We start from the raw sequence: 27,708 nt of genomic DNA on the forward strand, positions 1-27,708 counted from the left end.
TGGCTGCGCAAAAAGCAGAAAATTTTTGCCTACCAAACCTTAGCTGCTGTCACCAATAATTTTAGTGATATTCACAATCTAGGTGAGGGAGGTTTTGGTCCTGTCTACAAGGTATAAGGAATAAATCATAAACATAATAGAGAAATTTTTAATTGGTTCATGTTTACTCACCTACTTCTGGATTCAACAACTTGATTTTTTCTAGTATTTAGCTTTTCCCCTTTTTGTGAAAATTCTAAAAAATGAAAATGCTCCCTATTGTATTTTTGCACTTGTGTTTTAGTTTCGGGGTATAAATGTGGCTTTGGATCCAATTCTGATATTATACCTAGTGCAGCCATTTCAAACTGCAAACGGTCAGTCTATTGAAAATAAGTATTTTTTATTGGTAGGAGCAAGTGAATTAAGTCTGTTACGAGAGATAATTTAGTTTTTCTGTTTGTCATAAATTAATATGTCAAAAATGTAACATTAAATTGTGAATGCCAAGAAAGAATGCAATAAAAAAACAATTGAGTTTCAATATTCTTATATTGAAAACGGTTATTAAATATTAAAATTAAAATATAAAATAGTGTTCAATGAAATAGTTCTAATAACACTAATTGGTCGTGCTTGTTCAATGGAGTAATTCTAATAACACTAATGGGTTACTCCTAATACACTATTAATTTTCATGAATTGTTTCATATACTCAATGGTTAAAGATGTAAGTGTTTTTTATGTGTAGAATTATGTCTTTTTCTAAATAAAATTTTGTACATATAATTGTTCTTATTTAATTTAGTGTTTTTCTGTGTATAATTATATGTCTTCTTCTAAAAAACAATTGTGTACATATGATCGTTCTTATTCAATTAAGTGTTTTTCTGAATACAATGATGTCTTTTCCTAAATTAAATGTTGTATATATAACAATTCTTATTCCATTAAATATTTTTCTGTGTACAATTATATGTCTTCTTCTACATTAAATTTTGTACATATAATCGTTCTTATTCAATTAAGTAGTTCATATAACATTAGATTGTTAATGCCAATAATGCAATAAAAAAAAACAATTGAGTTTCAATATTGTTATATTGAAAAGAGTTATTAAAAATTAAAAATTAAAATATAAAAACCATTCAGACATATATATATATATATATATATAATACAAATTTAAACACAATTTTACTCTTAAATTAACATTATACATACTTACAATGAAAAAAACAAAAACTAATTAGTCACCAACCCATTTGAAGTATGTCAAGTACAGGAGCAAAACAACCACATAACAATATCACTCAAGGTTCTTCCGAAAGCTGGTTTTACATGAACATAGAGTTCTGCACTACTCTCTATATCTCCCTTCTTTACATTATTTTTAGCATCAGGCTTTATGAGCAACATACTCACCAAATTCACCATATTCCGAACTATTTCTTCCCTTTATTTAAAGGGTGTGATAACTTCTTTCACAACAATCTTTCTCTCATCATTCAGCTTCCCCTACAATCAAACTCAAATCCCACTAATCACAAACACGTGAAATACAATAGAGAGCATTTTCATTTTTCAGAATTTTCACCCAAAAGGGTGAAAGTCAAATACTGAAAAAATCAAGTCGTTGAATCCAAAATTTGGATTGAATTTCAGAGAAAACATGAACCATCACGAACCAATTAAAAGCTTCTCGATTATGATTATACCTTGTAGACAGGGCCAAAACCTCCCAAGCCTAGCTTGTGAATATCACTCAAACTCAAATTTTGTGTGACAGCAGCCAAGGTTTCGTAGGCAAAAATCTTCGCTCTTGCGCAACCATTTTCTGTGTAAACTCAGACAATTCGTCTACCAGAAAACTAAACGTTTTAAACAGACAATTCCTCTCTAAACCTACCACTTTCTTATCATATATTTCTTATCATATATTTATGGATTGGTAATTGTTTAGTACACTTTGCATTCCAAAATTATCATTTTTACACCCAGCATATATATACCGATGTAATTATGTCAAAAAAATTACAAAATCATATTAAATATAGTTTGATATTGTTTCAATCATCTATATTATAGATCATAAATGATTATTAGCTTACTATTAAAACTACTATTTTTTATGCACTTATATAAATAAACTTCTTATTTCAATCATTAAATAAATTTAAATTTATTAGAATGTAATACTAATTTTTGAAAATCAGAGATAATTTTCAAAATATACAAAATAACTAATTTTTGAAAATTATAGTTAATTTATACAATTAATTTCAAAATAGTATTACTGAATAATTTTACTAAATAATACAAAATCATCTTTGTAAATTTTAATGCAATTATACTTTATGTTGTATACACCAACAGTTAGAAAATATTACATACAGACAGAAATAAACAAGAGCGAAGATAATAAAAAATAATAAGGAATAATAACCGTATTAAATTATTCAATTTAAGTTATGATTCATAAAAACAATCATTATTATTTTTCCACTTCTAAAGTAACTCGATCTTTGTTAATTTAATAAACTAATTCATCCGTGTGGTTTCAGACTACTATCGTGTTACAAAAGCAAGCCTGTGACATCATAACAAAAGATGCACGTAAAATGCATATTACCAAAGCAAACCTGTGTGTGACCTTATAACAAAATATGCACGTAAAATGCATATTACCAAAGCAAACCTGTCACATCACTGATATAAACTAAGAGCACAGGCAAGTCATCAAAGACATCAACCACTCCCTTACGGTATTACCCCATAATACATTGTTAACACCACTTCCCGCTGATTCTTAGAGTACGGTATCACACTAGTATACCAAATTTATACAATTATTTTACTAGTATCTACCAAGATCAACCGGGTGCATTCGCTTTCTGCAAGGAAAAAAAAATTAGAGATGGAAAAACATTGAGAAGGAACAGAATCTGATTCATATTTCATTTCATGATCATTTATAGTGTTTTGTTTTCCATTTTTGGCCAGAAGATTTTATTTATAGTTACAAATTACAAAGCCAATCCACGCATAAATGATACTGCTGAAACCGCAACGCTTGAAGCCAATCCACGCACGGTCTACATAAACTCTACCAAACACGTCTTGATGTAGTCCTCGTAAAATTGTGGACATAATCACCGTGAAGGGGATACCATAGTCAGCACAGATGAGTGATTAAAACTTGCATAAAAGAGATATTCTTAAGAGCTTCAGCACAATCACACAAAAGATACAAAGTGGAACTCCGGTTGCATCTCCAAATTTATCTGCCTCGGAAGTACCGCTGTTCTAGATTTTGCGTTGATACTCAGGTGGGCTTGAAACCTTTTGAGAACCTATGCTCGCAGTCCTTAGAAGCCTACGGAACTCTGATATGCTGATTTTGCCGTCTTTGTCGATATCAGCTTCCTCCAGCAAAGGATCAATGGAGCCTCTCATGCCTGTATGCTGAAAAGCCAAGAAGGAATATTAGATATAGCAACTACGTTAACTTAATTGTTTTAGACGTTTATCTGTACAAATGTGTACCGCCTAAAACCGAGAAGCGACAGCCCTCCCCAAAAATATCATAAACTTATAAGAATGCAAAAACTAAAAGAGAACTATTTTGAATCCTTTCGAGAGTTTCGCAATAAACGTGTTGGGGCATTCACAAAAGTTGTGATACCAACCATTCTAAGTTCCTCTGGAGTAATATAGCCATCTTTATCTAAGTCAAATTTCTCAAAAGCAGCTTGTGACCGCTGCTGCCACTTGCTAGAGTCGTCCTCCAACTGATGCACATGTAATGTAGCTGCCACAAACTCACTAAAATCCACTAGCCCATCAGTGTTGCTGTCTATCTGCAAACACAAGTTTGAATTATATTACTTTTGCAAGCCAGAGATAAAGCAGCATTAGTGGAAAAGAGTAATTTGGGGAAGCGACATTTATCTTCATAGAAGTAAAAGAAATTTCATCAATTACCAAAGAAACTCTGTAATTTTAGACGTAGAAATAAAGGCTGAGAAGAAGCAGCTAGCAAACAAAATTACATGTGTTTCTTGTAAAAGATCAAATATACTAACCGCTTGCAATATCTCTAGTACACGTGGTTCTTTCAACTTCCAAGGAAGATCTTTCGCAAGAGCCTGCACAAAATCTTCCCTTTAGACTAAAATAAGGAAACATTTAAGGGAATAATTCGCTCACCAATAGATAAGTGGTGTTTTTAGATATTAGTTTGTTACAAAGACAGTAAACTAAACACTACCTGTCTCATCTCTTCCAAACTAATAGAACCACTTTTGTCCACATCTATAGCATCAAATTGATCTTTTAGATCAGCCATCTCTTCTTCGTTAAGTGTGCTAGCCAATGCCTGCAGGGTAATTATTGAAATTATGTGTTTCATATGATCATCAAACCAGTAGCATTTACCTTATACAAATCATAATCCTAGCTAATTAAGGAAACAAATCTTGATTAAGAAATATGGTAGCTAATCCAAAGAGAGAAAGAAGAAATAGGGAAACTAATTCTAAAGGATAATCTAAAATATGATTAGATATTTCCATATATTCCGACAGTAATCAATTGTCAGAAAAGCTGGATGTCAAAAAGTTCCATGCCTTCTGTCATGAAAAGTCAAGAACTAATTCTTACCCTGAGTGCAAATTGTTTCAATCGACTATATTTCACAAATTGCCGCATGTTGCTAAGAACGGATATATCAATAGGAATCTCCGATGCTTCTCCTCCTTCTCTAACCCATGGATGTGCTGGAATTATCAAGTTTAATCAAAAACAGTTACACATTAGGGAAAGCTTCAGTTAAGAAAGTGGGTTGCATAGTAGATAAAATAATACAGTTTGACTTTGCAAATTCCATGAATAGATAATGCCACTTGAACAACACTAAAGACATGATGCAGTTGCATTCCATTTAGTGCAAAATAGTTAGATTAAATTAAGTGGCACAAAAGCAAGTTGAGTTGAGACTCTATATAATCTAAAGTGATGTTTATATAGCATTACCACTGTCCAGAAACAGCATAGATCATGTTCACTCAATATAACTGTAAAAAAATCTTCAGTAAAACTGCCGAGTTCATTCAGCAAAGCTAGCATGGCTGAACACTTAGGGCAGAAAGCAGTTAGAGGTTCAAAACTTCAAGCTATTATATATGCTAAAATATCTCGTTTTAGTTTATCTTTTTTATTAACAACCACTACTGTAGGAACAGTTGCATCCCCATTCTCTCAAGAACATTAACCTATACTCTTCCGCTCAATCTCACTAAATTCTCATTTTTCTGTTTCCGGTTTGTATAACTTGTTCAATCAACCAGACCATAATTTGGGGAGATGGAGCAACATATGGAATCCACGGAAAAGATAACCAAAGAAATAGAGAGCATGGTGTGCAGCTGTATTCATCGGAATCTAATATCATATAGATCAAGATGCCTGATAACATCAATGTGATTAAACTGAAACTAGGGTAAGGGAAGAAAAACATAGGCTTTGAGATGGTAGACAAAAGAGACAACGAAGGCATATTTCAAGTTCTGCAGTTCAGAGTCATCTGAATGGAATAAGGAGGCAGTGAAAATTGCAACGAATCACTCTGGTTATGAAGAATTCTGTGTGGGACACCGTCGAACATGAGTAAGGAAGAGAAAACTTTCCTATTTAAAGATAGCAACTTAAAGGGCTGGATGGCAAGAATCAAGTTCTTTAGATTCATCAAACAAAAAGTGGTAGAGGGTATAGCCTATATCAACATGAACAGCACAAAGGTTTGATTTTGGTTATTATAAAAGAAGTCCCCAGACCTTTCTTGAGAGCAAGATCAACTAACAAAGTCCTTGAAACTGGTTCAACACACAAGCTGATTACCAGTCTCCTTTCAATATGTCTCTTGAAACTAGTGGTCTGGGTCACCAATATTGCAGCTTTTGCACAGTACTAATGCTCAGCTATACCACCTGGGCGTTAGGGCTACAGCTAGTCATGAGATGTTAGGATCCAATAACAAGGTATTGGTCACTTGGACAAGCAAGAAGCAGTTTATGGTGGCAAGGAGTAGTGTAGAAGCTGAATTCAGTGCTATGACTCCAGGTATATCTTACACTCCAACTCTCATACAAATTCTTATATCTTTCTCAGGCTGATAAAATAGTGCAATGCTACATAATTACATAAAGTCTTTCAATTACATCTATAAATTTAAGTGAACCTTTAAAGAAAAATGGATTTTCGTAACAACAGGACAATATGTATAACTTAAATTATTACAAATAACTGAGCAATTACTTAACATTAAAAGGAAAATTGATCTTAGTGGAAAAAGATAAAAGCAAAATTTTAAGATATAGTCACATAGTAGAATTCAATATTTGGTATCATTCTAATTTATATATTAACGATTATTAGAAGTGGACTTTGAGACTAAGACAACCTCACAAAAACTAAATTAGTAAAATAAAATCTGCATCTAACTTATATGTTATAATTTGGTCATATCACTAGTCGATATGAGATCTTTAACACACTCTTTCATGCTGAGAACATTGAGTGTGGGAATAGAGAGGGATCCAATAACAGGTTGCATGATAAATTCAACAAACCTCATTAAAATAACTTCTGATATCATTTTAAAAAGTTTATCCTACCAGGTGTGAGGTTATGTACAAAACATGTAATTCTGAGACAAGTGTTCTATATCTATACAGAAGATGAATGGGTCTAACCATTCCACTTCCACTGCAAAGTCACTTAATGCTCCTACATTCCCAATTGATTAATCTTCAATAACACTGGAAAACTATATCAAATGGTGAGACATGTCAATCCACTAGTAGCATTGTTTCAGTGGCACGTATTGGTAATTAATTCTTCTTCTTGTCTCTCTCAATCACCGTCTCTTGGTCACTGGTTTATTGACTCTGTTTTACCCAACCCTTCCCATCCCTTACTGTTGACTTTATTTTTTATATTGCTAATTGCTCTTATAAGTTATTGTCTATTTCCTGATTGACCCAATCCCTTGATATTAACCTTAACTTCACTAAAAATAATGTTATCGAGCAAGATAGGATATCCTTCAAATGATTGGTATCGGATGTGAGTCACATGATCTTCACTATCTCTATCCATTAACATCAATATGTGCATTAATGGTCTCTCCAATGATGATTCATGCTCAATTAGGACATCTTGAGTAAATTGCAAAAGATGGTGTCAAGTTTAAAGCATTTGTCTACTTTGAATTATGAGCCATATTAATTAGGAAAACATGTTTGTTACTATTACCCTGATAGTCTTATTAATCAAGCTTCGTCTCATTTTTTGTTTAGTTTGCTATGATATTTGGGGATTGGGGAGTCCTTCCTGTGGTGTTACTCCTTTTGGTTTTAAATATTTTATTACCTTTAATAATTGTTCGAGATGTACTTGGATTTGTTTAAAGAAATATTTTCTATATTTCAAACATTTTTAATGAAATCATAACACAATTTGGTATATCTACAAGTACTTTATTGTTTTTGGTTCAAACATGATTTGGGCATAACTTCACACTTGGTGGAGATAAACTTTCTAAGAGCCTTAAATAAAAAATTCAAAAAATCTTGTAAGTTTTAACAATAAAGTAGCATTTAAATGGGTGCATTTTGAATTCTATATATTCAATGCCTAAATTTTAGGTGCTATATAGAACAACCACCTAAAAAATGATATTACTATTATCATCATCATTGATACTACTTTTATTTTAGACAAATATCACTTAAAGGCTCAAATAACATAATAAACAGTCTTCTAATTGTAAGAAAACAATAGGATACATACATAGAGCTTGAGCAGCAGTTAATCTTGCCCGAGGATCCTTTACCAGTAATTTTTTCACAAAATCTTTTGCAGCATTACTAATAGTTGGCCATGGTTTCCGTTGGAAATCAGGCTTCTTCCGTAAAACCTGCATATCAGATCATAAATTATACACAACAACAAAAACATTAGCCAATTCCCTTGTAAATATTCAAAATTACGTGAACAATTGAAGGTCAGACGTATAATAGTCATTAAGAATTACATGATAATAATGTATTCTACCTCCTTAAAAATACCATCCTCAGTCTTATCCCAAAATGGGCGTCTCCCACTCAGCAATATGTATGTAATAACACCAATGCTCCACACATCTGATTGTGGGCCAGACTTGCGTTTTAATACTTCTGGTGCAACATAGTAAGCACTGCCAACAATATCATGAAACTTCTTTCCTGCAGGATTTTTTTAGTTTTCAGCAATAGAAACCTATAATTCTCAAATAAAAATTGTAAGAGCATGTCTTGTAACTCAATCAAAGAAATAGGAGAACAATTCCGAAACAGAAAATGGAAGACAAGAAAAAGAAAGAAATTGGTCATGCAAATGAGCACTCTCCCTCACCAGGTTTAATGAAATCCGACAAACCAAAATCTGTGGCCTTTAAAGGTGAATCTTCTTTGGTTGATTTCAGAAGAAAATTCTGCACGAATATGAAAAAAAAAATCATCATATAGCATCTAGTCGTATAAATACCATTTCACACAAATTTGGCAGATATGTAAAGTGTTTGACCATACTTCTGGTTTCATGTCCCGGTGCACCAAACCATGTAAATGACACTCAGCTGCAACCTTGAGCATCTGCCTTACAACCACCGCTGCATCTTTTTCAGTATAACGACTGTCCTTCCTGATTGAAGCAAATGAAGAGGAAGTAAGTTCTGGTACACATAAATATAGACTCACAAATCATTCTTAACCCTGGTTTTGCAATTTCAATTTAGAAATTCAGAAGTTACACATAACCAAAATGTGTAAACCTCCACTTAGGCCCCCGAGATTATAAGTACTACGAAAAATGGTCCGTGAATTTACAAAACCTTCATTTTACTCCCCAAATTCATAAAATGTTTCATTAGCTTTGGTAAATAATGCACAAATACTATACATGTATCGGATACGATATGTATTTGATACAATGATTCTAAAACTATCTAGGATAGACAAAAGGATGAGCAAGGTCGCCAAACTCAAAATTCTAAGTAAACTCGTGGATCTTTCGTAAAATTGACTCAAATCCATATCACAAACTGGTAAGACTTTACCTAACATGTAAAACAATATTAAAAGTCTATTAATGACATATATGCGTAACATAATACTCTTAATACATCAATAATTCAATATTTGCTCTTCATAATAAAGAAAAGTAGCCAATCACAATAATAAATTATGATAGTACATTAGTGCTAAATAAGATGAGACTTGATAGATAACTAAATCATGTACAAATTCACAAAAACATAAATTCTTAGTGTGAAAACAATTCAAAATGGAGTAAATTTCTTCGGATAACTTGAATCTAATAAAATATAGTCATTGTAGGAGGAAAAGTCAAACATAAAATACATTTGATTTGATTTCAAAACTTGTTACTAGATGACTAAATCATACATAAATTCATAAAAGCATAAGCTCCTAATGTGAAAACTGGAGTTAATTTCTTCAAATAATTTTATTCTAACATAGTATTACCATCGTGGGAATGAAAATCAAACAAAAATTACATGAGTTGATTTCATAACTTGTTAACTCACATCCTGACTCGAGAGTTTGTGAGTATACCACAAGTTCAAAGAGTTTACCGAAGTTTACTCAGAACAGAGTTTGATAGTGAGTTAACTCATTTTCTCTAAGGTAGTAAACTCAAGAGTTTGACAACCTTGGGTGAGGATGACCCAACCCAGATTATTGGTCTAGCCAAGCTGAATTTGATTCGGATGAGTTTGAATTTGGAAATAGGCACCATGTATTTCCTAGGACTAGTGCGGGAGTAGTCACAACCCATTTTATTTTAATATTCTCTTAAAAATATAAGTTTTTTGAACTATATAGATAATGAATATTTGTATAGCATGATATTGAAATTATAGTAAATTTGTTAAGTTTAAGATATATATTTATAAAATACAGCTTAATTTAAGTTTTAAATTTTTGTCTTATTCTATGGTTTAAATATACATAACGTAAAATTGTTACATAGTATAATTATTAAAAAAAAAAAACAAGAACAAGAGAGTATAAACCAGAGTCATGATTTATTAATTGATATCATCTACAAATAGGAAAAGTACTATCAATCTCACTCTTTTCTAGAGCTAATCCGTAAATAGAACAATTTCTATTTTTTAATTCATCAAGAGGTAATACTTCTATATATCTATATTAATTATTAATTACACATGCTTCTTCTATGTCTCATGTATGTTGTTGAATTTTCATCACTATTTTTAAGGGCATGAATACTTTACCAATATGTATAGGATCAAGAGTACCAGTTTTACTAATATTGATGTTTCATCAGTTTTAGTACTTTTCCAGTAAATTTTTCACTTAAACTGAATAAGGTTTTGTAACATTAAGCAAAGTCAGGGACTGTAGTATAAGTTGTGTAACGTAAGGGACTGGAATAGCCAACACTTTCAATCTCAGGGATTAAAGTGTTGAGGTTTCCTAATACAAAAATAGCAATCATATCCAAAATCAAACAATACTTACTTGGCCAATATCCGATCTAGCAGTTCACCGCCCTCGCATAACCTAAGAAGCACGTATAAAATTTAAATCAAATGGAAAGAAAACAAACCGCAATTTGATAATTGAGCTCCCAAAGCATAAATCCAGAACATATATGTAAAAACAGAGCAACAAAAGAAGAAACGGCAACCAAAGCAACTTACTCCATAACTATATACACGTAATTATCATCTTCAAAAGCATCATAGAACTGAACCACATTCTCGTGGCCAGTGAGCGCTTTCAATATCTTGACCTCTCGCTTAACATCCTCAACGGCTATAGGCTGAACCATCTGCCATCAATTCAAATTCAAGAATAAAAAAAAAATCAAAAATCAATTCCTAACATTACATACAGCAATGAATCACAAGCACTGAATTCGAGTCAATTTGCATTCGTCATCGTAAGATTCATAACTTAAAGGACGATGCCATGAACGAAAATACCTTACTCCTATCGATCCTCTTAACGGCGACGCGATCGCCATTAGCTTTGTCGATTCCTACGTAAGTGTAACCGAATTGGCCGTGTCCCAGCAATTTGCCCAGCGTGTACCGCGTATCGAAATTTTTGTTGTAACCGAAATCGGTGCGCTTTCCGCACGGCACCTGCCGCGCACTTCCCTTGTTTCGTTCGGGATTGGCCGCCGCCGTCGGCGATTCGGGCTTCGCGGCTCGCTTGCGATTTTTCTTGTCGGTGCCGGCGGTGCCATTGGAGCCGCTGACTTTGGTGGCGGAATAGCAAATTCCCATGGTCGGAGACGGTCGAACACGCTTAAAAGATGAAAATCACGAGGAGCTTTGAAAAAGTTAAAATATCTATCTATCTATCTATCTATAATAACAATAATAATAATAGTAATTAAAGCACTTGCATTTGTGATTCGTTTGGCAAAGAAAGAGACGGGTGTGAACCGGGAAGAAAAAGGCGAAAGAAAGGTCAAAAGAGACCTTTGAACCAGAGCGATAACGGGACGGGGTCTGGTCTGGACGAGACCCCTTCCCTATCAACTCCCCCTCCACGATCAACCCCTTCAATGCAAATTAAACAACCTTTAAATACTACTTTCATGTCTTTAAATAAACTAATTTAATTCTATTTCGTTATACAAATACTAACAATATCTATAACAAGTCAACAACATCAATCAATGTCTTTATTTATAAAAATCAAAGTTTAAACATCCTTAAAGAGATATTAACACGTTGTCTCTGCAATAATAGTAATTCCCAAGAATTTTTAAATCAAATTATGGGTTCAAACAACCTCATATATTAAAAAATTGTAATTGAAAAAGAAGAACCTCTGATTTCATTTTTATTTTCTTTAAATTTAACCACTGAAGATGAAGTGTTTGTTTAAATCATTAGATTTTAGGAAAAAACTAAGGTGACTTTTTAAAGTTATTTTTAGAGTTAAAGTATGTGAATTTTGAATCATTATATTTTATTTTATTTGCTTGATTATATTTTGAATTTTATTCTAAATAAAGTATGTGACTATAACTCTTTAATTTTCTATAAGGTTGTAGTTTAGTTGTGTTAGAGTTCTTGTCAGAAAATATTTTCTTTTGTTGATTTTAGAAAACCTTCAATAACGTAAAATATAAATTAATCTAAAGACTTTCATCGATATTTTCCTTTGTGAATATCTTCCTTTATAAGACATGTGATTTCTTCCTTCAATTCAAGTATAATTTTGGCATCACTTTGTGGAAAAGAAAATTCATTCTCTCTCGATCACTAATTTCACTATATCTATTTCAAGTTTTACACCAAGTTACGATCTTTTTAAGTATAAAGATGATGGATAATTCAAGACTTATTTTCACCAACAAAAATACAACAATGTCTTCTCATTTTTACACCAAAGAAATACAGTGGTATAAGGAAGCTATCTAAAGAAATGTTTCTCGAGAATCTTATAATAAGAAACTAAACTCTAATAATGATTTACATTTTAAAAATTGATATTCTTAGAAAATATTCTCAAATTGAATTTTGTTTAATGAATAAAAAATGTACTATTACTCCTATTATGTATGATTTAATATGAGAATAAATAATTATTTCAATAAAAGTAGTACAATACTGTTATTTATGATTTGTAAATAGCATAATTATCATCTATAAAAAGTTCTCTTCATCCAAAATTGATAAGTTTTTATTTCATTAAATCATGGAGCTTTAACAATTTCTCTTGGAATAAGACACTTTTTTGTTGATGCAAGGAATGTAAAAAACCCTGATAGGTATTCAATAACATGCATGAAATTGAGAATTAAGAGACTATGCAGCCCAAGAACGTGAAACAGTTAATGCAATACATAATGCAGAATTAGTGAAATAGGAACCTGAATTGTACAAGTTTACAACACCTGATGCATAGATAAAGACTTGTACAGAATTCCTATTAAAGAAGGTAATCTATGCATAGTATAAGTCTTATATCGAGTAAAAATGAGAAATTTAAGTATTATATAAAGATTAAAGATCATAAATTTTTTGTCTTAAAATTTTAGGTTAAAAGTGAGTCAGGTAAACAAGTCCCATTAAAAAGAACGATAATATGAACAAAAGAATACTCGGTAGTTAGTTCGAGAGAGATCACGATACAAACAAAAAGTACTCGATAGTTAACTCGAGAGAAAATGTCATGTGAAAGGACTCACAATTAAATAAGAAATTGTTAGAAATCTAAGTGTAAGTCTGAATTTTACATTAAGTAAATAAGCACCATATAATCTATCTCAAAAGAGTGGCATTAGAACTTAGAATCGAAAGTCTTGAAGCATGTAATTTCTGTAATTAAAGGTGTAATATTAATTTTTAAGAATTAGTAACCTGTAAAATATTTCTTTTACTTAAAAAATATAAACTTTGAAAAGTTTTCAATTTGAAATATACATATATTTTATGATTAATATGTATATGATTACAAAAGACCAATTTAAATTAATATCTGCAAATAACTTCTGTGAAACCCAGAGTGAGGTCAAATTTTTTATGGATCAACAAATTAAGAGGTCAATCAATGGACTCAATCATAAAACACAAACTTAATAAATTATTATAAACTATATTTTATTAATAGTCACTTTTTATCTGGAACATTTTCTTATGATATAAAATTTTGAATTTATGAAAATATTGTATGTAAAATTATAATCTATAAAGTAAATTTTATTATATTTAAATAAATAGACATACGGACCTATCATTATAAATTGTTTTCACAAGTACAGAAACCTAGTTTATTTAATTAAAAAATATTTTAAAATTTTGAATCTAACATTTTTAAATATATAAATTAAGTGAAATCACTTGAAGGTGCGTCATGTGGGACACCCGTACCTTTCATATATGCATACCTTTTGAGTTAGAATTTACGGTTGCATTGTATCCCATTAATTAGGCCACGATGAGACGTGGAGAGTTAGGTACAGTGAACGGTTGAGATTCAAGCAATTCACATATCTACTATCTTTATAGTCCATTTAAATTTTAAGCTTTAAATACACCAATTTTTGTGAACATTATTTTAATGAAAGAATAAATAAACATTTAATAAGTGTGGCACGATTCAACGAATTTTCGAGCACTTTCATAATTATCGGATTTGTTTTTTCCCAATCTGTCGTTCGTATGACATTTAGAAGAAAGTAATGTATTAGTTATAACATTTCCATTTCTTTAAAGTTACTGGATCGCTTGAAGACAACTCATGAATTAAAGAAATAAAAACCATCGTATTAACATTTAATTAATAAAGGCACAAAACACCTTTCAAATTCAGCTCTTTTTTCATGTTATTTAATAAGATATTAATGAAGAATATTTTATATGTTTTCATCTTTTTTTAGAGTACTTACACTCAAGAGGGTTCAAAAGTATGAGAAACTTAACACAAATTTAATAACAAATTAGTATAGAAAACAGTTGAAAAGTATGAAAAACTTAAACAGAAACTTAATAAGAAATCTAACATATATGTACGATTTTTTAAATATGTATATTATTATATTAATAAATGATAATATTATAATATTATTAAATAAAAATATAAAATAAATTTATATTTATTAAAAATAAAATAAAATAAATGGAGAAAAAGTAAAAAAAAATAAATATTAATGAATAAAAAATGAAATAAGATCTATAATTATATAAAAAACACGTAAAAGTAACTATTAATTTTTAAAATTTTAAAAATAATTATATTATAAAGAATAAAATTAAAATTATAAATTATGGACATAAAAAAATACTCTTTTTTTTAATTTTGATAGCAGCTTAAAATAATCAGCACTAAAAATAAAATTTTAAGACAGTTTTTTCTTGGAGATTTAAGCGACTAATGCTAAAAAACTTCAGTTAACTGATATAATTAATGGAAATTTTATTAGTTTCAAAAATAACTCAAATTTAAAATATTGTTCAGAAAATTCGAAATCAGTTCCGCTTAAAATAACATGGATTTTACAAGACACTTTTACAATAGAGAATTTATTTAAGAAGATTTAGAAATGAATTATATATTTAAATCCTCTGTAAAAATAAGGTGGTGGTGATTTGAATGCCACTTATTTCCATTTAGATATAATAAGGTGTACAGAAACCACCTTGGATCCTAGGATACAAAGACAAAAGAACAAAACAAACATCTCGACAATTTCAAACTAAAAAGACAGACACAAAGAATGCTAAAAGCACCAAACTAGTGGGGAATGATGATTATTTATAGAATAATATCTGAAGATCAAACAAACTAAGCAAGAATTTCCTTCAAAGGCTTGGACTCTAGCTTCGCCTTCTCAAGCTCCTGCAATTGCTTCTCCTTAGCCAGCTTCTTCATCCTCGCCAACTCAAGATCCTTGCTCATTTTCCTCCTGTACATTTCACCAAAAGTAATCGGTTCCTCCATTACCGCTTTCTCTCCCTCTCTCACCTTCAAAGGGTACACAGTTGCATTTGGCGCTGGGTTCTGAAACGTCGCTATCGACAAACGACTGTGGTTCGAGTTCACCACTGCTTGATGATCAGCATTCTTGAACCTTCCATTGCTCAGATACTGCATATGCATCAACACCATTATTACATTATTAACTCAAACACATTCATTCATTATTAGCTTAACCATACTTAGATTCAATGATTACTACTCACGTGACCATGGTCTCCAAGATTCACAACAAAAGCACCCTCCACAGGCTGAACAGTGATCCAGGTTTTACCGTTGTCCCTGGTGGCTTGAAGTCCACCCACCTGGTCCTGAAGCAGCAAGGTGATGGTGCCAGGATCAGTGTGGCGTTTCAGACCCAGTGTGAGATCAGGTTCAGGGCATTTCGGGTAGTAATTCACCACAACCTTCTGATCCATATCCACACATGCATTGGTCAGAGCATCCTTCTCTAACCCCATTGCCTCAGACAACACTTCCAACAATTTGCATGCCAACCCCATCAGCTTCTCGCTGTATTCCTCCGTCACCGCTCTCCACCCTTCTGGTGTGTCCGGCCACCGCGAATAGTCCCTTGCTTTGATTGGGTACGAAAAGTATGTCACAATCTCTCTCCAGTCCTGCACCGACTCCCCCTACCATGTCCAAAAACAAACCCCACATCGTTAGAAACTCAAAACCCCACCGCTTAGATTCAAACATAAAAAGGTGACGTAAGATAAACCCTTTATTTCAAATTATATCGAATTAAGTTTGACCAATCAAAAAGTAGTTTAGGTTAACTCGGAAAACTATAAACTAGATGGGATCATGAGATGTCAGAGAGAAATGTAATGGGAATTGTTTCTAGAACAAAATATCATGAGCACTGATTTTTCCTTGGCTGTGCGTAGAACACGTGGCAAGAAAATGAATGGTCTATCTAGCTCTGACCTGCTTCTACAGATATTATTTACAAATTAAGGTCAATTTGTATATTTTTAAATAAGGTTGACGTTGCCCTTTCTTTCATCGAAAACTGTTTAAAATTATTAAAAATTTAACTAGGAAGTTTAACAATAAATCAGAATTATTTAATAGTTTCTTTTATCAAGTTAAAAACAATGCAAGTGTTCGTAACGGCAATTCATACCAGATTCTGCCTAAGAATTAATAGCGCGATAATGATCAATTCTTTACGAATTAAACTGTTCGTACACAATCATTCTTTCGTCTAAGAAATCTCTACTTGAACCTGGAAGAGTGTTAACGGTAGTTAAACTTAGTCATTTCATTCTCATGTTCGATCAAACTTTGCGTATCATTCACCTTCTCTTTGGGTAAAACTCGGAAATACGTGATTTGTTTTCTATGAAAGACATCAGCATTTCAAAAGAAAAATACATCTTCTTAGAAAAAAATAAATAAGGAAGTTGCATGATAGGAAGAGAAGTTACGAAAAGTTTTATAGAATTATTAATATTTATCAATTATAATTTAATATAATCAGTTATGTCATGAACATTTTATTAATATTAACATTTTTATTTTAACAAAAAAAATTAAACAATAGAATTATAAAAGTAAATAATTTATTTACTCTCATTATTTTTCTTATCCTCAGTCTTCTATTATCAAATCTAATAAAGTATTAGTCGATATAATTAGATTAAATATGTTTCTAAATTATTTTTAAAATTGTGTATCTAATCTTTTTCATGTGTAATTATATGAAAGTATTTTCGTCCGAAAAGAATACTATTCAAAGAAAAATATTCTGGACACTTCCAAGAAACATAGTCTTCAAAAAAATCTCTTCAAAAGACATACTATTCAAAAAACATAATATTCAAAAGATATATTTTTCAAAAAGACACACTCTTCAACGGGGATTATATTTACCTAATTTTGTCAGTACATTTTATGAAAATAATTTAAAATATATTTCTCAACATAGTATATTATAATTCTCTATAAATTATTTTGTATATCATATAGTCATTCATACGTGGATGAAATATATATTTAATTTATGTATTAAATAAATATATTTAATTTAAAAACGAAATATGATTTAAAAATAATTTAGAAAAAATATTGAACCCCTTTGTTATCCACTAAAAGTTCAGTTTTTGCATTAAAATATAATTTATAAATAGCAAATAATTTTGTGTGTTAAAAGAAAAAAAAAAAGTAAAAATGCAAAGCGGTTAAGAACGAATGTTACTTGGAGATGGCTGGAGACAATGAAGCCACCCTTTTTACCACCGGACATGTCGAAGCGAAGCTTCTCCTCCGGCGGCAGAGCGAAGAATTGGGTGGCGAGACGAGTCATTTCGGAGATGAGTTTATGATCCACACCGTGATCAACAACCTGAAAAATACCCCAATTCTCGCAAGCCTGAACGATTTTGTCGCAAATGTTTTGTCTGCGGCCATGGACGTCGTCGATTCCGTCGAGAGAAATAACGGGGATCTCGTCGCTGAATTGGTTGTAGGCAACCTTGGGGCGCTCGTCCTCGTCCCTGACGAAGCTAGATTCCAGGGTTTTCTCCTGCGCCAGGTACGTTAGAGTCTTGACTTTGGTGGCCATGGCGGTGAAATGAGTTTTGTGTGCTGCGAGCGGTGTGGGGACTGAGGAATTTGTGAGCACCGAGAGAAGGTTAAATAGAAGGCAGAGGGTTGAAGGATTGGTATGAGAATGGAAGATTGGGTGGTGTTTAAGAGCATGTCCACGTAGTGTGGTAGCTCCTACTTACTACTCTTTCTTTCATACGGTTTCTGCTTATTTATTATTAGTCTCTCTGCCATTAAAGTCTCCCTCACGTTCCTCACCTAACTCTCTGCGCCTTCTTTTATTCCTTACCTTGTAACCTATAATTACCCCTTAAAATTAACAATAGTAAGAAATTAACGTCCCTACGAGATTATGATCAAGAACAACAGTTTCACTAAAACTAGATTTCCTAAAAAGAGTTTAGTTTTTTTTTTAAATCACATGTAATATTATTTTTTTAAATAGATTCTAATTTTCGTTAATTTTATTTAATTTGATATTTTTTTTAATATTATTTAAATAATTAACGGTAATGAATAATGATTATCGTATATTATTTCATGGTTTTCTTATTCTTTTTTAAATTTTTTAAAATAATTACATGTGAATTCAACATTATGTCACGTGTTACGTCAATATTTTATATTTAATTTAGTTCTTATATTTGTTATTTTTATTTAATTTCGTCCCAATTTTTTAATATTGAACAATTTTGTCCATTGATACCAAATTTAATTTTTATATAAATATTGTAATGATGTTTTTAATAAAATTCAATTTTTTATTAAATAGTTTAGTTTAGGTTACAATTAATTTAAAATTAGAACGAAAATTGTGAAGATGGGCACTGATTTTAAAATTTTATATATATGTTGTCATTCTTAAAATTTTCATTCTAATTTTAAAATAATAGGAACCTTCAACCAACAATATTTAATAAAAATGTGAATTTTAATAAAAATTTCATTATAAGTTTTATATAAAAATTAAATTTAATATCAATTTTGAAAGAAAAAAGAAACTATGACTAAATTGGACAAAAATAACGAATATAGCGACCAAATCTATTACATACTAGCGTAAATACAGGCGCTATCGCGCCTGTGTATGCATTTTTTTAAATATTCATGATATTATATTAGTAGGTGATAATAGTGTAATGTTATTAAGTTAATATATAAAATAAAAGTATATTTATTAAAAATAAAATAAAATGAATAAAGAGAATAATTGTTGATGAATAAAAAAAAGGAAAAAAGATAAACGGTATTATAGAAAATAGGTAAAAGTAACCGTTAATTTTAAAAAATTTCATAAATAATTATATTGTAAATGGTATAATTGGTAAATATGGACAGAAAATCTAGAATCCTCTTTATATATTGTTATAGATTAAGAAATTAAGAAAACCTATTACATACTAAGAAAAGAATTTATTACCAAAATTATTACATTATCCATTTTTTTTTATTGACAAGTGTCACAAAAATTAATTTTTTCATCATTTTAAAATTCTGGTACAAAAGGACCTGTATTCAAATCCTACAAAACTCTAGTACAAAAGAACTCGAGTATATTTATAATATTATTTTTAGTGATAATAGTAAAATTATAATAATTATTATATTATTATTATAATTACTATCATATTTAATTCAAAAAATTTGCATACCAAAAATATTATATTTTACAACTATAACTATTATTACTACTAGTGTACACATTTTACAACTATAACAATGTAGCATATGTGTGTATGCATTTTTTTAAATATACGTGATATTATATTAGTAGATGATGATAATGTAATGTTATTAAGTTATAATATATAAAATGAAATTATATTTATTAAAAATAAAGTGAAATATGATAGAATAATTGTTGATAAACAGAGAAAAAGAGAAGAGATAGACGATTTTATAAAAAGTTTATAAAAGTTACGGTCAATTTTCAAAATTTTTATAAATAATTATATTTAAAAGGTAAAATTGATATTTTGAAATGTGGACACAAAAGGGGAAATCCTCTTTATATATTGTTATAGATTATTAATATTATTTTTATTATCCATAATTTTAATTATTATTATTATTATTATAAATGTAATTATTATTAATATTATCATTATTTATAAACTATAATTATTTTATTTTTATATTATTAATTATAATTATAATTATAATAATTAATATTATTAACTATAATATTATTATCAACTATAATTATTATAATTATTATTACTATCAATTATAAATATAATTATCATTATTATTAAAAATCATTATTATTATTATTAAAAACTATAATTATTATAATAGTCATTATTTTATTGTTATTAACTTATATGATTAATATGATTAGTGGCAGATCAAAATATTTGAAGAGTATATTCAAATCTTATATATTGAATCATTATCACTAATATAATAAAAGTATATATAATTAAAAATTTTCTAATATAATATCTTTCATTGGATATTTCCATATTTGAGAACGTTTTTCTATAATTATTTGTCTAATTATTTGAATTAAAAAAAATAGTTAATAAAATTAATAAAATGATAAAACAAATAATTTTTTTATTAATTATTTAAATTTAACAAATAATATTTAAATGCATAAAATTGTAAAAACAAAATAGGACACAAAAAATGTGGATACTTTTATATATATAGTTATTGTGTTATTATTATTATTATTTTTTTTTTCCACCACAGATATTATTATAACAATGTTATTATTATTATTATAGTTAGACACACATCTTAATTTTATTTACTACGGGATCATATTATTTCAATCATTTGTCCTTCTCACTTGTTGTACTGTTAATGCATATTTTTATATATAATTATAAATTATTATCGTTAACATTAGTCTTAATATTCGATTGACATTAATATTTACAGCATAAACATTATTATTAGTTTGTTATTATTGGTATAATTATTATTTTTATTATTATTATTACAATTCATAGTGGTGTTATTATTATAAGTATTTTTTAATTATAAAAAATGTTATTATAATAAATATTTTTGTTAACTAGATTTTTAATCTTTTTCAAATTTTATAATTTATAATTTATATTAATATTATTATTAGTATTTTTAATAGTTAAATAAACATCATAACAATTATATTATTATTCTAAAAATATTTGAAATAAAACAAAAAATAATAAAAATACATGCACGGGTTAAGATTATTATAATTATTTCGTAAATCAATTAATTGCACGTGATATCAATTTTATTTATTATACTTAAAACTGAAATAATTATCGTATCACTTATATTTACTACTTCATTACTTTAATAATAACATTTACAACACTATAACCTAATTTTCATGATATATCATTACATAATATTTTCACAACTTTATTATTTTAATATACAAAAATAAAAAAAATACAACCCGTGTCAGTCTATTAGTTGAATTTAAATCATTGACTTTGACACGTGACACATGACTGAATTGACACGTTGACAATTTTTAAAAAAATTAAAATTAAAAAAATAAGAAAAATCACAAAGTGACACGTGATAGTCACTACTCATCACCGTTATTTATTTAAACTCTATTAGCCAAAAAAAAAACTAAATTGAATAAAATTGACAAAAATTGAACAAAAATTGAAAAAAAAATATTTTAACTTATTTTAAACATATCGATTATATTTTATAAGATATTATATATTTGTTTATATATTATTAAATTTACTTTTATTGTTTATCTATGTATAATGTGTGTTTTTTGCTGAATAATGATATAAACAATTAGCAGTCAGAGAGAAAGTAGATTTGATATATTGATGTCATATTTGAAAAAAATTAATAAAAGAAAATAAATTAAGTATTTTTTAATAATAGGTGTTATTATGATGAAATACTATACTGCTAGTCAATCGCGTGATTTATTTCCTTAAGAAAAACCAAAAGAAAAACCAAAAGGCTGACAACACGTACCCGCTTATCAATGTTCCACTTCTTCTGGGTTACCTCTATCAACGGTTCTAAAATTCTAGAAAATCTATTTGTTAACCGTATTTTATTTGATATTTTTTAACACTTTAAATAATTAAGAATAATGACTGTCATATTTTCTTATTTTTTTTTAAATGTTTACGTGTCATATGTTAGGTCAATATTTTATATTCAATTTGATCATTATATTTGCAGTTATTTTTGTTCAATTTAATCTCAATTTTTTAAAATTGAATAATTTTGTCCATCTTCAAATTGATATCAAATTTAATTCTTATATAAATATTGTAATGATATTTTTAATAAAATTCAAATTTTTATTAAATATTTTTGTTTAGATTACAATTAGTTTAAAATTAGAACGAAAATTGTGAAGATGGGGACTAATTTTAAAATTTTAGATATATGTTGTTATCCTTAAAATTTTCATTCTAATTTTAAAATAATAGGAACCTTAAACCAAAAATATTTAATAAAAAATGTGAATTTTAAAAAAATATCATTATAAGTTTTATATAAAAATTAAATTTGATATCAATTTTGAAAGAAAAAAAATTAAGATTAAATTGGACAAAAATAACGAATATAGCGACCAAAACTATTACATATTAAGAAGATAAGAAAATCTATTACATACTAAGAAAAGAAGTTATTGTCCAAATTACTACATTACCCATTTTCTTTTATTGACAAGTGTCACAAAAATTAATTTTTTCATCATTTTACAACTTTGGTACAAAAGGATCCGAGTTCAAATCTTACAAAAGTCGATTTGTTTTTATTTTTTCATTTATTTACTTCAATTATAATATTAATTATAAGTAATAATATTATTTTTTATATTTTTATAAATATTATTTTTAGTGATAATAGTAAAATTATTAATAATTATTGTATCTATTACATATTAAGAAAAGAAGATACTACCAAAATTACCACATCATCCATTTTCTTTTATTAACAAGTGTCATAAAAATTAATTTTTTGGTCATTTTAAAACTTTGGTACAAGGATCCGGATTCAAATCCTACAAAAATTAATTTTTTTTTATTTTTTTATTTATTTATGATTTCAATTATAATACATATTAAAAAAAGAAGATACTACAAAAATTACTACATTATCCATTCTCTTTATTAACAAGGGTAACAAAAAATTGTTTTTTCATCATTTAAAAACTATGGTACAAAAGGATCCAAATATATTTATAAATATTATTTTTAGTGATAATAGTAAAATAATAATAATTATTATATTATTATAATTACTGTCATATTTAATTTAAAAAATTTGGATACCGAAAATATTATATTTTAACAACTATAACTATTATTACTATTATTAATATTATTTTTATTATCCATTATTATGGTTATTATTATTATAAATATAATTATTATTAATATTATCATTATTTATAAACTATAATTATTTTATTTTTATATTATTATTATTATAAATTATAATTATAATTATTATTATTAACTATAATTATCATTATCATTATTATTATCAATTATAATTATTATGATCATCATTAGTATCAATTATAAGTATTATTATCATTATTATTAAAATTATTATTATTATTATTATTAAAAATTATAATTATTATAATAGTCATTACTGTTATACTCATAGTGGCACATCAAAATATTTGAAGGGATCAAAATAATATATCCAAATCTTATATATTGAATCATTGTCATTAATATAATAAAAGTATATATAATTAAATTTTTTCTAATATAATCTCTTTCATTTGATATTTCCATATTTGATAACATTTTCCTATAATAAGTTCTAAAGAAAATTAATATGAAACTTCCCATATATAATTCTTTTAATCTTATGAAAAGAAAATTTTAATAAAGGGTTCTTCTAGTTCAACAATTGAATACTTAATATCATGTTTGAAAATAGGTGAAGAAGTAAATTTGTATTATTTTCATCTTCATGGTATCTTTCCTTGTGTCACTCTAACACAAAAATGAATATATTATTTTATTCTTCATCAATATACCTATTTTAAAATTAAATAAGATTAAAAATTATTTATCAAAATCTAATAAAAACATTGAGATGCATAATTACTACAAAAATATCTATGATTATCAAGTCACATCTAAGAAATGGTTATGTAAAAACACACCGTTCATAACTTTTCTTTCTATATTCATACAAAACTAAATATATAGAAGAACTCAAAAGATGAAAAAAATATTAAATATCAAACTAATATTTTACTGTAAAGAGACATAATATAGTTACATTTTTATCTTAAAGAACGATAAAGAACAAAGAGAACTGATGAAAATTGAGAGTAGGGAAAAACAAAAAAAATATGCAAGAGTAATAAATTAATATAATATGCGAGAAACTTAAAATAAGAGAAAACAAGAAAAATATTTCAATATACTTTATTAATTTTTATTATATTTAATTTTACATTTATTATTTATTCATTAAATAATATGTTTTATAAAAGAAATAAAAATCAATATAATTTTTTTTTAAATTATTTTAAAAATATTTTTTAAAAAAATTTAAAAATTTTGGGGGGCCCTAGCCTCCTATAAACCTTCTAAGATCCATCGATGCTCATATATATGTTTGATTGGTATCCGTATCCTTTATGAGTTAGACATCTTGAACCTATAAATAGGACTCATATTAACAGAAATAAAAAACACACAAAAGTTTCTTCTTCTCATTCTCTATTCTTCCTTTACTTCTTTTCTCTATTATTAGTTTTATTGTTATAACAATTATTATTATCACTATTATTATTATTATTATTATTATTGTTGTTGTTGTTTTTATTATTATGGTTAGATACACATTTAACTTTTACTTACTATGTATTAGGTCATATTTCAATTTGTCATTTTCATTTGTTCTATTGTTCATTTATCTTTACATTTGAACAATGATTTGAATTCAAAAAAATAGTTACTAAAATTAGTAAAATAATAAAACTGAAAAATAATTTTTTTATTATAAACAATTATTTAAATTTAAAATATAATAATAATGAGGATAAAATTGAAAAAAAAGACACCAAAGATTTTTATCTTTTTATATATGTAGTTGTATTATTATTATTATTATAATAGTTCGACACACATTTTACTTTTATGTACTAAGCGATCATATCTCAATTACTTGCAATTATGTTTGTTTTGTTGTTCATTTTATTTCTATATTTGTGTAATTATTTGAATTAAAAAAATAGTTAATAAAATTAGTAAAATGATAAAACTGACAAATATTTTTTTATTATGAATAATTATTTAAATTTAAAAAATAATATTTAAATGCATAAAATTGTAAAAACAAAATAGAACACAAAAAATGTGGATATTGTTATATATGTAGTTATTGTGTTATTATTATTATTCTTTTTCCCACCAAATATTATTATAATAGTATTATTATTATTATTATTAATTTTATTTATTACGAGGTCTATTATTTCAATCACTTGTCATCCTCACTTGTTTTGTTATTGATGTATATTTTTGTATATAACTATAAATTATTATTGTTAACATTAACCTTAGTATTTGATTGACATTAATATTTATAACATAAACATTATTATTATTAGTTTGTTATTATTGGTATCATTATTATTATTATTATTATTATTATTATTATTATTATTATTATTATTATTATTATTATTATTATTCATAGTGGTGTTATTATTATAAGTATTTTTTTAATTATAAAAAACGTTATTGTAATAAATACTTTTGCTAAATAAATTTTTAATCTTTTAAAAATTTTATAAATTATAATTTATATTAATATTAATATTTTTAATAGTTAAATAAATATAATAACAATTATATTATTATTCTAAAAATATTTGAAATAAAAAAAATAAAAAATACACTCACGGGTCAAGACTATTATAATTTTTTCGTAAAATTAATTAAGTGCACATTTTATTTATTATATTTAAAACTGAGATGATTGTCGTGTCACTTATATTTACTACTTCATTACTTCAATAATAATGTTTACAACAATATAACCTAATATTCATTATATTTCATTACATAATATTTTCACAACTTTATTATTTTAATATACAAAATAAAAAAAATACAACCATCTATTAGTTGAATCTAAAACATTGATTCTGACGTACATGTGGCATACAGTTGAATTGACACGTGGACAATTTAAAAAAAATTAAAATAAAAAAATAAATAAATTACAAAGTGATACGTGATGGTCACTGTTCATTATCGTTGCTTATTTATTTAAACAACATTAGAAAAAAAATCAACTTGAATAAAATTGACAAAAATTGAGACTTATTTGAAAAAAAATAATATTAGGATTAAAATTACAAAATTGAAAAAAATTGAAAAAGAAATTTTAACTTATTTTAAACATATTGATTATATTTTTATAAGGTATTATATATTTGTTTATATATTATTAAATTTACTTTTATTGTTTATCTATGTATAATGTGTGTGTTTTTTGCTGAATAATGATAAAAACAATTAGCAGTCAGAGAGAGAAAGTAGATTTGATATATTGATGTCATATTTGAAAAAAAATTAATAAAAGAAAATAAATTAAGTATTTTTTTAATAATAGGTGTTATTATGATGAAATACTATGCTGCTAGTCAATAGCGTGATTTATTTCCTTAAGAAAAACCAAAAGAAAAACCAAAAGGCTGACAACATGTAGTTAGACGATAAACCCGACTTATCAATGTTCCACTTCTTCTGGGTTACCTCTGTCAACGGTTCTAAAATTCTAGAAAATCTATTTGTTAACGTATTAGCATTAAATCAATATTTTATTTTGTTGATATTTAAAATTTATATCAAACTATTATATTTATTTCATTACTCGTGTCAATCCTAAATTAACCATAAGTAATGAAAAATTATAACTAAACCATTAAAACCTGAAAAATACATTATTATTGCTGTATTTACTTTGAAATATATCTAACAATAAATTTATTTTATTGTCTTTATTTTATGTATATGCAAAAATATTATAAAGTTCATTTAGGCCAAAAAATCATAAAGAAATTATTAGACTTCTAGAACCAGCAGCCAGTGTTAGATGATGCAGTGCAGGAGATAGGTCGGTTGGCAAATTAGGTTTTTGTTTGTCAACCTTTACTCACCACATAAATTGCACGATTAATTAGCAGAATACTTTGGCATAATTGATAGGGGAAGTGATTAAATTTATCAAATACTACACTATCAAATATGTAATATTTAAAGTAAATCTTTCGGAAAAAAAAAAAAACATAAGCGTGTACGTAAAGCCATGATTATGCTTTTAAGTGTGCAATTTGTTCCATGTGTGAAGTAAGTTCTGTTCGGAAAAAAAGTGGATTAAGCGTGTTCAGATATCGTTTAGATTAAAAAAATGACGAGATTCGAATGAATTTGAGTAAAAAGTTTGTATAAAATTGATAAAATTTTTATTTTTTATAGATTAAATTGTATTGTTATCACTTTATCTGATGTAGTGTAAATTTAAAATTAAACAAAAAAATAGTTAAAATAAAATTGAAGCTGTTATTTGAAATTAGAAAAATATTTATTATTATTATTATTATTAT

General features: G+C 27.3%; 2 protein-coding genes across 2 annotated transcripts; both read right to left on the bottom strand.

Moving 5' to 3' along the window:
* Positions 1–2,907: 2,907 nt before the first annotated feature.
* LOC114178371 (calcium-dependent protein kinase 28-like) lies at positions 2,908–11,646 on the bottom strand. Its single transcript, XM_028064225.1, has 12 exons — positions 11,057–11,646; positions 10,772–10,902; positions 10,590–10,631; positions 8,610–8,721; positions 8,434–8,512; positions 8,095–8,264; positions 7,831–7,957; positions 4,642–4,757; positions 4,250–4,357; positions 4,065–4,127; positions 3,669–3,839; positions 2,908–3,444 (listed from the first exon to the last, which is right to left on the bottom strand). The coding sequence occupies exons 1-12, from the start codon at positions 11,360–11,362 to the stop codon at positions 3,286–3,288; spliced, it is 1,584 nt and encodes a 527-aa protein (XP_027920026.1). The 5' UTR covers positions 11,363–11,646; the 3' UTR covers positions 2,908–3,285.
* A 3,516-nt stretch (positions 11,647–15,162) lies between these two features.
* Positions 15,163–18,320, bottom strand: LOC114179503 (naringenin,2-oxoglutarate 3-dioxygenase). The gene is made up of 3 exons (XM_028065861.1): positions 17,776–18,320; positions 15,776–16,204; positions 15,163–15,680 (listed from the first exon to the last, which is right to left on the bottom strand). The coding sequence occupies exons 1-3, from the start codon at positions 18,139–18,141 to the stop codon at positions 15,378–15,380; spliced, it is 1,098 nt and encodes a 365-aa protein (XP_027921662.1). The 5' UTR covers positions 18,142–18,320; the 3' UTR covers positions 15,163–15,377.
* Between the last annotated feature and the right edge of the window lie 9,388 nt (positions 18,321–27,708).

Source organism: Vigna unguiculata, chromosome 3 (genome assembly GCF_004118075.2).
Source record: "Vigna unguiculata cultivar IT97K-499-35 chromosome 3, ASM411807v1, whole genome shotgun sequence".
In the NCBI taxonomy this organism is placed as follows: Eukaryota; Viridiplantae; Streptophyta; class Magnoliopsida; order Fabales; family Fabaceae; genus Vigna; species Vigna unguiculata.

Excerpts from the sequence above, each read along its gene's own strand:
- LOC114178371 (XM_028064225.1), bottom strand. The coding sequence starts at position 11,362 with ATGGGAATTTGCTATTCCGCCACCAAAGTCAGCGGCTCCAATGGCACC. Across the intron at positions 8,513-8,609 it reads ACCGGGACATGAAACCAGAA|AATTTTCTTCTGAAATCAAC; the intron begins GTATGGTCAAAC and ends ATATTCGTGCAG. Across the intron at positions 4,358-4,641 it reads TGAAACAATTTGCACTCAGG|GCATTGGCTAGCACACTTAA; the intron begins GTAAGAATTAGT and ends ATTACCCTGCAG.
- LOC114179503 (XM_028065861.1), bottom strand. The coding sequence starts at position 18,141 with ATGGCCACCAAAGTCAAGACTCTAACGTACCTGGCGCAGGAGAAAACC. Across the intron at positions 16,205-17,775 it reads TTGTCTCCAGCCATCTCCAA|GGGGAGTCGGTGCAGGACTG; the intron begins GTAACATTCGTT and ends TGGACATGGTAG. Across the intron at positions 15,681-15,775 it reads ATCTTGGAGACCATGGTCAC|TATCTGAGCAATGGAAGGTT; the intron begins GTGAGTAGTAAT and ends ATGCATATGCAG.